We start from the raw sequence: 13966 nt of genomic DNA, 5'->3' as shown, positions 1-13966 counted from the left end.
CCCGGGTGGGGGGCCGCCTTCTACTGTTCAGGAACGTATGGCGGGCCCACATCTCAGACGCATGGGCGCTCGAGGTTGTATCTTGCGGATACAAGATCGAATTTGCGTCCATTCCGCCAGACCGTTTCTTCCGGTCCCGTCCTCCGCGGGATCCCGTACGAGCGGCCGCCTTCTTCACGGCCATTCGCTCTCTAATGGACAAGGGTGTCGTCGCCCCCGTGCCTCCGACGGAAAGGTTCAGGGGGTTCTACTCGAACCTCTTTGTGGTTCCCAAGAAGGAAGGCTCAGTGCGACCGATCTTGGACCTAAAGCGCCTGAACCGTTTTCTCCGACTGCAGAGATTCCGGATGGAGTCTCTCAGGTCCGCGGTGGCCTCCCTGGAAAGAGGGGATTTCATGGCCTCAATCGACGTTCAGGATGCATATCTCCACGTTCCGGTTGCTCCATGTCATCACCGCTTCCTGCGCTTCGCAGGTGGGGGACGATCACTTCCAATTCGTCGCCCTTCCCTTTGGTCTGGCGACGGCTCCTCGAGTATTCACCAAGGTCCTGGCCCCTGTCTTGGCCCTTCTGCGTTCAAGAAGTGTTTTTCTTCTCCCTTACTTGGACGACATCTTGGTCAAGGCACCCTCCTTCTCTCAGGCATCCGGCAGTGTGGGACTCACTCTGGAGACCCTGACGCGGTTCGGTTGGATCATCAACCACCCCAAGTCTTCCCTTACCCCCTCCAGACGGCTGATCTTCCTGGGGATGCTCCTGGATACGGAGTTGGCGGAGGTCCGCCTCCCGTCGGACAAGCGTCTGGCCCTTTGCGGGTCTGTTCGCAGTCTCCTCCGTCATCACCGCCCTTCCCTCAGATCCAGCATGCGGTTGTTGGGGAAGATGGTTGCCTGTTTCGAAGCGGTGCCGTTCGCACAATTCCGATCCCGCACCTTTCAGAGGGCAATTCTGTCGGCCTGGGACAAATCACCGAGGAGTCTGGACAGGACCTTTCTTCTGCCTCCCCTGGCTCGGGCTTCCCTCAGCTGGTGGTTGCATATCCCTCTACGGGGGAGGTCCTTCCTCCCACTGAACTGGCTGGTGATTACCACCGATGCCAGCTTACGGGGGTGGGGGGGGGGTTTTCCCTCCCCGGTCCGTCCAGGGCGTTTGGTCTCTATCGGAGTCCAGACTTCCAATCAATATTCTGGAACTGAGGGCGATTCTTCTGTCCCTCAGACACTGGACCCATCTACTGAGGGGCCACCCTGTTCGGATCCAATCGGACAATGCCACGGCTGTGGCATACATAAACCATCAGGGAGGCACTCGCAGCGCTGCTGCGATGCAAGAGGTGGCCCTCATTCTCCTCTGGGCGGAGGCGCACGTGCCGGCCTTATCCGCGATTTACATCCCGGGGGTGGACAACTGGGCGGCGGATTTCCTGAGCCGGTCCACCATCGACCCGGGAGAATGGTCCCTGCACCCAGAGGTGTTCGAAGCCCTTTGTCTTCGCTGGGGTCGCCCCGACGTGGACCTCATGGCTTCCAAATTCAACCACAAGGTCCCCCGATACCTGGCCAGGGCACGGGACCCGAAGGCGTACGGCGCCGACGCGCTCGTCCTTCCGTGGCGCGAATTCTCCCTTCTGTACGTCTTTCCTCCTTTCCCCCTCCTGCCACGGGTTCTTCGGAGGATCGCGGCAGAGGGCGTTCCCGCGATTCTGATCGCCCCGGATTGGCCCCGCCGGTCTTGGTACGCCGACCTAATGTTGCTGTTGGCAGACGCACCGTGGCCACTGCCCTCCAGGGAAGACCTTCTCTCTCAGGGACCGATCTTCCACGAGCATTTAGGCTCGCTACGTTTGACGGCGTGGCTATTGAGACCGCCGTCTTAACGCGACGGGGTTTCTCCGCGGACGTAGTCCGCACCATGATCCGTGCTCGTAAGCCCGTGTCCTCTAGGATCTACTATCGGGTTTGGAGGTCCTATCTGGGGTTCTGTGAGTCCCGGAGCATCCCACCTCTCCGGTTTTCTCTTCCCACGATCCTGTCCTTCCTCCAGTCGGGTCTGGACCTGGGGCTGAGCCTCAGTTCTCTGAAGGGACAGATTTCGGCGCTGTCTATTCTTCTCCAGCGTCCCCTGGCCCCTCTGGGGCCAATTAAGACCTTCTTACAAGGGGTGGCTCACTCTGTTACCGCCGTACCGCCCTCCAGTTCCATCCTGGGACCTGAATGTGGTGCTCTCGGCGCTCCAATCAGCCCCCTTCGAGCCTTTACGGGAGGTCTCCCCTCGCCTTCTGTCCTGCAAGGTCATCTTTCTTGTGGCCATCACATCTCTCCGACGGGTGTCGGAGTTAGCGGCTCTTTCTTGCTCCGAACCTTTCCTGATCTTCCACCAGGATAAGGTTGTGCTTCGGCCTGTCCCGTCCTTCCTGCCAAAGGTGGTCTCCGCCTTTCACATCAATGAGGACATCGTCCTTCCGTCGCTCTGTCCCTCTCCTTCCCACCCCAGAGAACGGGAACTGCACCGTCTGGATGTGGTCAGGGCGTTGAAGATTTACCTGGAGGTCACCGGATCCTTTCGGCGCACGGACTCCCTGTTTGTGGTTCCGGAGGGTTCGCGCAAGGGTTTGGCGGTCTCCAAGGTGGCTATTGCCCGTTTCATTAAACTGGCGGTGTCTGAGGCTTATCGAGCCAAGGGTAGAGCTCCGCCTTTCAGCGTCACTGCTCATTCCACCAGAGCAGTCGGAGCTTCCTGGGCGCAGAGGCATCGGGCCTCGGCTGAACAGTTGTGCAAAGCAGCCACTTGGTCCTCTCTGCACACTTTCACAAGGTTCTATAGAGTGCATACGCATGCATCAGCGGATGCTGCTTTGGGCCGCCTGGTTTTGCAGGCAGCGGTTTCCTGATGCTCCGGTGGTGGTCCGCCTTGGGTTTGTGGTCCCTCCCTTCTTGGACTGCTCTTGAACGTCCCAAGGTCTGTGTCCCCCAAGGAAAATGGGCGAGAAAAGGAGATTTTTGTATAACTTACCAGTTAAATCTCTTTCTCGCTCTTCCTTGGGGGACACAGCACCCACCCTTCTGTGTTTGGTTACGGGGTTATGGTCTGGCGCCCCGTTGGGTTGCTGGCTGGTTGTTTCCATTGTTGGTTGTTATCCTTTCACTACTTGGACACGCAACTGGTAGCCTCTATCTCCAGGCTGAGGGTATAGCTGATGGAGGAGGGGCTTAACAGTTTTACTTAGTGTCACGCCTCCTAGGGAGCTGAGCTATACCCAAGGTCTGTGTCCCCCAAGGAAGAGCGAGAAAGAGATTTAACTGGTAAGTTATACAAAAATCTCCTTTTTTATTTTTTTCTACGATTCTGTGTGCATTCCATGTCCAAGACTGTTCCACAAAAAATAGAACATGCCCTATTCTCGTTCGCCATATGGAAAAGTATAGGACTGTTTTATTAGGGGGCAGATGTTCTGTTCCGCAAAATGCTGAGTGCACGTGGCCGGAATCTGTGTTTTGCGTTTCCGCGCATTGTGGACAGCAGAACATACAACGGTCGTGTGCATGAGGCCTAGAGGGGTACTCTGACCATCAGTTTTATAAAAGGGGTCTCCCACATTGACTAGTCCAAGCCCAATGGACCCAGACATTTTACATTTCATTGTGGCGCTCCCTAAAATCTCTCAGAAGTCCACCGTCCATGTTTTGGGGATTACCATTCGGGACTTCACTTTCCATGGCTTCCTACTACAATTCACATCTTTTATTTCTCTGACCTCCCTGCCAAAAGTTTTTTACCTGCCCAGTGGTGGCCCCCACCACCATAGTGATCTCGGCTTAGATGTGCCACTCTGCGCTGAAGAGAAGGATTCAGTGCAAGAATCTAATGTCATATAAAATTCCAAAAAACTAAATATTATTTGTCGTTCATCATCTTCAATGCGCAACTCGTCCTAAAAATTAAAGTTTATGATTTTTGCCTACGTGTACAAGTCCCCTTGGGCGGACTAATGGCCTATTTCTGCACAGAGTGTGAATAGATCAGTAATTGCTGATCTTCTGCGCTTACTTCCTCTCATACATGAACACCTTTTCAGGAAGGCCAAGTCTCTGAGGTTTGAAAGATTCCCAAGATCCAAGGGACTTATATTCTACACAGCATTTGTTTCAAGTCATGATTTACATCATATATATCGCAGGGCTCCAGATGGCGACCAAAATGGTCGCAAATGCGACCTAGAATTGCTAAATGGCGACAAGACTTTGTAGTCTTGTCGCCATTTGCACCTAGACCTCTGCTGCTTTCACATTACTGACATTGCACTTGCTACTGTCAGCGCCTGCCATGTTCTTCTCAACAGCACAGGGGAGAAGGAGGCAGTACCAATGGGGTGATAGCAGGCAGGAGGAGGGGAGGGGCTATGGCCACTGCACCACCAATGAATATCGTTTATGCTGAATACAAACGCAGGCTGCGGGTGCCGGACATATCCCGCACCCGGCCTCTGTCTGCGCGCTGCGATCCGCCGCTATTAAACAACCCCCCCCCCCCAGGTGGGGCATCTGAGGGTTTAATAGCGGCGGATCGCAGCGTGCAATCATAGAGGCTGGGTGTCGGTATGGGAACCCAGTGCATCCCCCCCCAACCACAGTATTGTAAAGTAAAATCATTGGTGGCGCAAAAAAAGTGCAATTTGCCTTTTTTTTTTTTTTTTTTTTTTGTCACCTTGTCAACAAAAATTAGGTTAGGACTGTTCTATTATGGTCCAGACGTTCCATAAAATCTGGAATGCACGTGGCTTTTTTTTTTGGTGGTTTATTTTTTTTTCACGTGGTATGAGTATCGCAATACTTTTTTATGGTATCAAAATAGTCAATTTTGGTATAGTGACAACCCTAGGTAAGACGTGTGTGGTTTTTTTTTTGGTCTGGAGCCCTGTATCAGTTAGTGTTAATTCGCCAGCAAACCCAATACAGTACCTAGCCAATGTCTGTAATAATGGTAGCTAACATTTCTTCGTTACCTCTGTTAATTGGCACGTACCCTTTATCCATGAAATGTGATATATCCTGCTAAATTCTTCTTTGATGATTCGTTTTTGCTAGTCTAGCGAGGGTGTATGTTACATGATTAAATTTGCGAATGAGAAAACACCTTGGTCAAGGGATCCCGTGCAGCTACCACTTCCAGAAGGTGCTGTACATTGGGCACATGATCCCAGCCTGCACAAACATGAATCTTGTGAGAGATTCTGACTCGCATGTGCTTCGGGTTCTAACCTCAGGCTGGGACCATGTGCCAAATGTACAGCATGTGATTTCAGAAGGTGACAGCCACACAGGATCCCTGTGTGTTTCAGATAACCCCTTTAATTATGGACCCTCCTGCAGAATCCTTATGTTCCCTCTAATTAAAGACCCTGGGGTCTCTGTCCCTGCAATACAAGGATCCTTATCGGAATTTGGTAACCTACCTTATCTTTCCCACTACATTATCTTTGCCACACCAATTCAGTCCCATTACCGGATACCTTTTTTACTCAACTCCAAAAAAGGTGTTGGGCAGGATGTTGTTCAAGAACTCAATTTAATGTTGTGACCTTAAAGGGGTTGTGCCTCTTCAGCAAATGGCATTTATCATGTAGAGAAAGTTAATACGATGCTCTTATTAATGTATTGTGGTTGACCATATTGCTGCCTTTGCTGGCTGGAATCATTTTTCTATCACATTATACATGGCTCGTATCCATGGTTACGACCACCCTGCATTCAATCAGTGGTCATAATGCTTAAGAATAGTTCATTAATATGATAATCCTGGAAAACTTTAAAACATTATGCCCCCCACAAAAAAATACACAACTTTGCTCTATGGTTCACCTACATTCATTACTGTTATAATATCCTTATTTACTGTATTGAAAGGAATCTGTCATCAAATCCACCCTATTTAAAACCAGCTTGCATGTCTGATGAGCCCTTGCCAGCTAAAATCTAATGCTCTTCCTCCTATGTCCCTCTGTGGTCTTATTGCAGAGAGCAGCTTTTTAATCAAATGTAAAGAAGTCCCTCGGTGCAACAAGGACATTGCCATTGCACCACTCACTCTTTACATGCCACACCCCACCACTTTGATTGTCAGGTCCAGATGTGTAGAGTTATTCACAACTGTTTGGCGCAGTGCAGGGATGAAGGTCATCAGGCGCCCGCTGAGCTACAGCCCTTACTTAACAGTCCTTTACTCTATGTATTTTATTTTACATTTTTATTATTCTGGAAAACTAATAAAAATTTACAGTTTAAAAAAAAAAATCATTGATGTATTCTCAAGTTGGTATGGGCAAGGTGCAAACTGTTGCCATACTGTTCCTTTAATTGTTACTTGGGATATTGTTAAAACATGAATTTATGATTTTTTTATTTTGAAACCACTTTTTTTTTTTTTTTTTTCCAGAAGTCTTAATGCCAGAGTGGATTAAACAAGAACTGTCTCAGAGTAGTCACTGGAGCTCCTCTGCTATTGAAAGGTGGTACCCATTATCTGGACTGTCTGGTGCCAGCAGTAATCTGATGGAATCATTTCGGTAAGAAAACTATCAGATCCACTTCTGTCTCTTTAATACATGGTTATTGGTCGATGGTGTGACTGGTATCTGGCCATGTGAATCTCCAACGCCACTGTTCTACTTACCTAGCAATGTCTGCTGCGTGCTGTTGGGTCTGTTATATTTTTCCATTAGGCTAGTTTCACACTAACTCTTTTAGATCCGGCAGGCTATTCCCTGCTAGAGTTCTAGGCTTTGAAGATATTAGTTTATTTTTTATTTTCAAATTTCAGGTTGATAAGTGCAGCATCTTTTGATCAAGATGACCAGAAAAGTGACCAAGAAGTAGCACATTGCCTCTCTGAAATTTACCAGAAGAAAACTGATGAGTCTGGCACTACAATACAAGGGGAGAACCAAAAGAAGCGTAAGTTCCTGTCAGTCTTATATTTTTTTTTTTTAAAGCCAGAGTTCTTCACTTTACTCACCAAAGTGGAAAAAAGTTCAGGAATGTTGGGTATCGCAAGCCCTCTCCAAAAGCACAGGGGCCACCATAAACCTTTCTACATAATCTGAGCCTTCTGTGCTGAAACTTAGGAAGTGCCAGATTGTGCTCATGGGCTTTTGAGACACTAATTTGAATAGCTTGCACATAATTCACAATAGATGTATTTTTTGACAAATTTTTGTCTTCATAAGACATCACCTTAACCGCCTCCGGACCGCCTAACGCAGATCTGCGGTCTGGAGGCGGCAGCTGGGCGCTCAACGACGCATCTGCGCATCATCTCGCAATACCCGAGATCTCCTGTGAACGCGCGCACACAGGAACTGAAGGTAAGCGAGTGGATCTCCAGCCTGCCAGCGGCGATCGCTCGCTGGCAGGCTGGAGATGTGATTTTTTTTTTTTAACCCCTAACAGGTATATTAGACGCTGTTTTGATAACAGCGTCTAATATACCTGCTACCTGGTCTTCTGGTGGTCCCTTTTGTTTGGATTAACCACCAGAGGACACAGGTAGATCAGTAAAGTACCACAAAACACCACTACACTACACCCCCCCCCCCCCCCCCTGTCACTTATTAACCCCTTATGAACCCCTGATCACTTCATATAGACTCCCTGATCACCCCCCCGTCATTGATCACCCCCCTGTCATTGATAACCCCCCTGTAAGGCTCCATTCAGACATCCGTATAATTTTTACGGATCCACAGATACATGGATCGGATCCGCAAAACACATACGGACGTCTGAATGGAGCCTTACAGGGGGGTGATCAATGACAGGCGGGTGATCACCCATATAGACTTCCTGATCACCCCCCTGTAAGGCTCCATTCAGACATTTTTTTTTGGCCCAAGTTAGCAGAATTTTTTTTTTTTGTTTGTTTTTTTCTTACTAAGTCTCATATTCTACTAACTTGTGTCAAAAAATAAAATCTCACACGAACTCACCATACCCCTCACGGAATCCAAATGCGTAACATTTTTTAGACATTTATATTCCAGACTTCTTCTCACGCTTTCGGACCCCTAAAATGCCAGGGCAGTATAAATACCCCACATGTGACCCCATTTCGGAAAGAAGACACCCCAGGGTATTCCGTGAGGGGCATATTGAGTCCATGAAAGATTAAAATTTTTGTCCCAAGTTAGCGGAAAGGGAGACTTTGTGAGAAAAACAAAAAAAAATCAATTTCCGCTAACTTGTGCCAAAAAATTCTATGAACTCGCCATGCCCCTCATTGAATACCTTGGGGTGTCTTCTTTCCAAAATGGGGTCACATGTGGGGTATTTATACTGCCCTGGATTTTTAGGGGCCCGAAAGTGTGAGAAGTCTGGGATCCAAATGTCTAAAAATGCCCTCCTAGGCTGCAAAAAAGTGTCACACATGTGGTATCGCCGTACTCAGGAGAAGTTGGGGAATGTGTTTTGGGGTGTCATTTTACATATACCCATGCTGGGTGAGAAAAATATCTACCAGATAATTTGCCTGGTTTGATGGGGTCGATCATGCTGACAGATCCTCCTTAAAGTGTACCTCCAATTATAAAACATTTAGATGGTGCATGTGAATATAAGATGTTTTATAATATATCTTAGAAATAGGCTTGTCTGCTTTTAACATTGACGTCTATGGCGAGAAGAATGTTTAAAGGGAGACTGCTGGATAATAGGCACACAAACTGCAGTTTCTAGTTGAATAAAGATCTACCACTGTTCAGAGTAAAGGGCCTATGACAAGAGGCCGATTCTCTGCCAGATGGTCGCTAATAAGTGTTCATAGGAACACTCGTTAGTGAATATCTGGCGGTGTAAAGGTGCCGCTGGTTACCAAAAACAGTAACACTAATTCATCTAGTAAATGCATCATTCATTAAGTCACAAAAATAGCTTCCCAACAGCAGGTCCTCTCCATACTGTGGAGGAGATTGCTGCATGTAAATGCAGCTGTCGCCTCCACTGATGAGCAGGCACTTGTCGAGAAGGAACCATTCCTGCAAAATTGACCTGTGTAAAGGGGCCCTTAGGGGATAAATCGCCAATTATCTGGCAGCAACCTCCTCATCCCTCCTTTCTCCATATACTTTTATATGTGAGGATGGAGACAGAGAAGGTGCTATATGAGGCTGAGTGAAGGGAAGAAGGAATAAAGGAGCCTGAGTAGCATAAGAGGAAGCATTTTCTTAAATAAGATATAATACAAAGTTTCTTATATTCACCTATATGTTTATGAAAAGTTGCTTACAGCTGGAGGTACACTTTAAATCTTGATGAGGTGCCACTGTAATCCAACTACTAAACACTATCTAAAATTGCTCTGCTCCCAGGTTCTGAGAGTGCATTCATGACTTTACTGTTAGCTGGGAGTTGCTTATTAATTTTTTTTTTTTTTTTTTTTTTTAGGTCTTCCTCCTACTCCTATGAGACAGAAGATGAAAACGATGCCCCGTGCATTGCAAATGTTAAATGCTGCCAGATTAAATTCAAAGGCACAGAAATTGCAACCTGAAGGTGCCCCAGTTGAGAAGAGTTCTCAGGCCAAGAGGAGATCTTCAGAGAAGCCTGAAGGAAAGACAAGGAAGCCAACAGGTGAGCCTTTTTTGGCATCCTCTTTCAAATACTTTCAATTTTATTCACAATAGCGCGAAAGCACTCATAGATCAGATGTAATTTGGATTTTTGTTTTATTGAAATAATGCCACACAAGGTATTCACATTTGGGAGTAATTGCAACGTTTTAAGGCAGAACTGGGTTGCTGAAATGTATGGCATACATATAGATGGTGGTGGCATGATCCATACAGGAGAGAGACAGTGCTGTAGCACAAATGTATACGAAAACTTTTAGATTGTAACAGTATTTGTCACTTTGTAAAGGTTTACAGATGTTACTGATGAATGCTTTAATATGACATTTGGCATAAGTTGTCCAGTGTCCGAGAAAGGTCTGTTCCATATAGAATGGTCGCACATCTGTTTGGTTTCCTTTGATGGTACACTTATAAAAGCAAACTTTACAAATTTTTATATACAGTATCCCATGCTCATAATGTGTCTAAATATTTGTAACAAGCATATTTTATATAGGTTTCAAGTCCGAAGAGGAGCTTTGTTCCTTTTTAATTGAGGACCATGATAAAATGGTGTCTGGAGAAGAGGATTCATTGCTGTCATTTGTCCGGAATGCCTTAACCACCATCAAGTCCTTCTTGAAATCAGTCAACAGTAAAGACATAGAGGTGAATATAACATTTCAGGTTTTGTTTCTGTGTAAATGCATGAGGAGATGTGGTTGTTTGCATTTCTTATATCTTACAGTCTGACTGCATGGACAAGGTCAAACTTCTACTGAAGACCAGTAAAATGATAAGACAACTATATGGGCAAAATCAGAACAAAGCAGCTAAACTTAGAGAGTAAGTAAATCTTCTGTTGCTCCAACTTTCAGTACTAGGTAAAGCACTTCTGTTACATAATCATGTGGTTTTATTTTAGATGTCAAATTCAAGCATTGCTAAGACTGGAAATTTGTGTACAGTGTCCATCTGTCCAAACTGATGAAGATAGGCTGGAGCAAGTTGTTGAAGAGGTAGGTAGCTTGTGCATTATTAGGGGTTGGTGTGGCTCCATGATACTGATGAGCTATCCTCAGGATAGGTCATCAACATCAGGTTGGTGCCATTCGGCTCCACCACTGATCATCCTTTTGAAGAAACCTTGCTTGTAGGAGCACTGCACTTTCTTCAATGTTTACATGAGTATGCTGTCTGCTCTGGCAGTGCAGGCATATATTACAGCTTGAGCTTACCCTCCCATTTGCTTCAGAAACAACACAGCGGGGTTGTCTCGGGTATCGAAATTTCGATACCCAATTGATACTTTTATACCAGTATCAGTTCAGTACCGGGATTTTTTTTTTTTTTTTTTTTTTATACTGGGCTGTGCCGTAACTAGGTGCACGATATGGGAATTTTGTGCGATTGCGATTAGGGCCCTAAAAATTGCGATAACTGTATGCAATATTTTAAGGGAATTGTGCTAGAGGTCTATTTGCTTGGATTTTCAAGGCAAAAGCACACACAAATTACTGATAATACTGAAATGTAGTTATGCTTAACTCAAGAACTGAAATGCACAATGTTTTTCAAAATAAAACATCTTTTACTAAATTAAATAACATATTTGCATTACTGCAAAAGTACAAAATACAAAACTTGCTATTTTCTTAATAGCACTGCACAGAACAGATAAATAAAATAGAATAAATAAAAGAACATTTGTTTTGTTCATTAAAATAACGACTTGCCTCCAGCCCCTCCTCCCTCCCCGCACTGTAACTGATGTATCGCCGGCCGCGCTGTGCAGCATAGCGGCCGGCGATACATCCGTGTCAACCACGTAAAAAGTCAACCATCGCTTTATAAGGCGCACTGCCATTTTCCCCCGCTTTTGGGGGGGAAAAGTTTGTCTTATAAAGCGAAAAATATAGTAATTGCAGCATTTTTGGGTCGGCCAATTGGCGATTGCGATATGGCGATTAATTGCGATTGCTTTGGCGATATATTGTGCAGACCTAGCCGTAACAATTTTTTTATTTTTTATAGAAACTGCGTGGTTCGCCATTTTTGTCACTTTGTACCCCCAAAAAATTGTATAGGACTGTTCGATTATGAGCCGGATGTTCCATAAAATGCGCAACGGACGCAGCTTTTTTTATTTTTTTTGTGTGATTTAATTTTTTTATTTTTTTGGCATGGTATAGAGTATCGCAATACTTTTTTTTTATGGTATCGAAACAGAATCCATTTTGGTATCGAAACAACCCTGCAACACAGTGGACTGAAGCAAAAGCAGAAGGCTCCATCTGCTATGCAGTGACCACAGTGCACTGAGCCTTCTGCCATCCGTTGTGGTTTCGCTACCAGCAGCTGCCACAAACAGCTGATCAGCAGGGGTGCAGGAAGTTGGACCCTCGCTGATCTGATGTTAATGACCTATCCTAAGCAGTGGTTTGTAAATATCTTGAAACTGGGCGACCCCTTTAACCACTTCAGCCCCGCTAGGTGAAACCCCTTTCATGACCAGGCCACTTTTTACACATCGGCACTACACTCCTTTCACCGTTTATCGCTCGGTCATGCAACTTACCACCCAAATGAATTTTACCTCCTTTTCTTCTCACTAATGGAGCTTTCATTTGGTGGTATTTTATTGCTGCTGACATTTTTACTTTTTTTGTTATTAATCAAAATGTAACGATTTTTTTGCAAAAAAAGACATTTTTCACTTTCAGCTGTGAAATTTTGCAAAAAAAACGACATCCATATATAAATTTTTCGCTAAATTTATAGTTCTACATGTCTTTGATAAAAAAAAAATGTTTGGGCAAAAAAAAAATGCTTTGGGTAAAAGTTATAGCATTTACAAACTATGGTACAAAAATGTGAATTTCCGCTTTTTGAAACAGCTCTGACTTTCTGAGCACCTGTCATGTTTCCTGAGGTTCTACAATGCCCAAACAGTATAACTACCCCACAAATGACCCCATTTCGGAAAGTAGACACCCTAAGGTATTCGCTGATGGGCATAGTGAGTTCATAGAACTTTTTATTTTTTGTCACAAGTTAGCGGAAAATGATGATGATTTTTTTTTTTTTTTTTTTTTTTTCTTACAAAGTCTCATATTCCACTAACTTGCGACAAAAAATAAAAAATTCTAGGAACTCACCATGCCCCTCAAAGAATACCTTGGGGTGTCTTCTTTCCAAAATGGGGTCACTTGTGGGGTAGTTATACTGCCCTGGCAATTTAGGGGCCCAAATGTGTGAGAAGAACTTTGCAATCAAAATGTGTAAGAAATGACCGGTGAAATCCGAAAGGTGCACTTTGGAATATGCGCCCCTTTGCCCACCTTGGCAGCAAAAAAGTGTCACACATCTGGTATCGCCGTACTCAGGAGAAGTTGGGGAATGTGTTTTGGGGTGTCATTTTACATATACCCATGCTGGGTGAGAGAAATATCTTGGCAAAAGACAACTTTTCCCATTTTTTTTATACAAAGTTGGCATTTGACCAAGATATCTTTCTCACCCAGCATGGGTATATGTAAAATGACACCCCAAAACACATTCCCCAACTTCTCCTGAGTACGGCGATACCAGATGTGTCGCACTTTTTTGCTGCCAACAGTGCCAAGGTGGGCAAAGGGGCACATATTCCAAAGTGCACCTTTCGGATTTTGCAGGGCATTTTTTACACATTTTGATTGCAAGGTACTTCTCACACATTTGGGCCCCTAAATTGCCAGGGCAGTATAACTACGCCACAAGTGACCCCATTTTGGAAAGAAGACACCCTAAGGTATTCCGTGAGGGGCATGGCGAGTTCCTAGAATTTTTTATTTTTTGTCGCAAGTTAGTGGAATATGAGACTTTGTAAGGAAAAAAGAGAAAAAAAAAAAAGTCTCATATTCCACTAACTTGCGACAAAAAATAAAAAATTCTAGGAACTCGCCATGCCCCTCACGGAATACCTTGGGGTGTCTTCTTTCCAAAATGGGGTCACTTGTGGCGTAGTTATACTGCCCTGGCAATTTAGAGGCCCATATGTGTGAGAAGTACTTTGCAATCAAAATCTGTAAAAAATGACCGGTGAAATACGAAAGGTGCACTTTGGAATATGCGCCCCTTTGCCCACCTTGGCATCAAAAAAGTGTCACACATCTGGTATCGCCGTACTCAGGAGAAGTTGGGGAATGTGTTTTGGGGTGTCATTTTACATATACCCATGCTGGGTGAGAGAAATATCTTGGCAAACGACAACTTTTCCCATTTTTTTATACAAAGTTGGCATTTGACCAAGATATTTTTCTCACCCAGCATGGGTATATGTAAAATGACACCCCAAAACACATTCCCCAACTTCTCATGAGTACG

At 45.3% G+C, this 13966-nt stretch overlaps 1 protein-coding gene across 4 annotated transcripts in view; it reads left to right on the top strand.

The window, feature by feature from the left end:
• TICRR (TOPBP1 interacting checkpoint and replication regulator) overlaps positions 1–13966 on the top strand; it is a 66554-nt gene that overhangs the window by 17884 nt on the left and 34704 nt on the right. For all 4 annotated transcript variants that reach the window (XR_006387803.1, XM_044279474.1, XM_044279475.1 and 1 more), the window contains exons 5-10: positions 6433–6562; positions 6817–6950; positions 9435–9620; positions 10119–10270; positions 10350–10447; positions 10527–10620. Coding sequence is in view for 3 of the 4 variants with exons in the window: in XM_044279474.1 (XP_044135409.1) it covers positions 6433–6562; positions 6817–6950; positions 9435–9620; positions 10119–10270; positions 10350–10447; positions 10527–10620 (794 nt within the window). In the remaining variant the exon portion in view is untranslated. The remainder of the gene's footprint in view (positions 1–6432; positions 6563–6816; positions 6951–9434; positions 9621–10118; positions 10271–10349; positions 10448–10526; positions 10621–13966) is intronic.

The sequence above is a fragment of the Bufo gargarizans genome, chromosome 2 (assembly GCF_014858855.1).
Source record: "Bufo gargarizans isolate SCDJY-AF-19 chromosome 2, ASM1485885v1, whole genome shotgun sequence".
NCBI lineage: Eukaryota > Metazoa > Chordata > Amphibia > Anura > Bufonidae > Bufo > Bufo gargarizans.
This window is presented reverse-complemented; position numbering and strand designations above follow the sequence as displayed.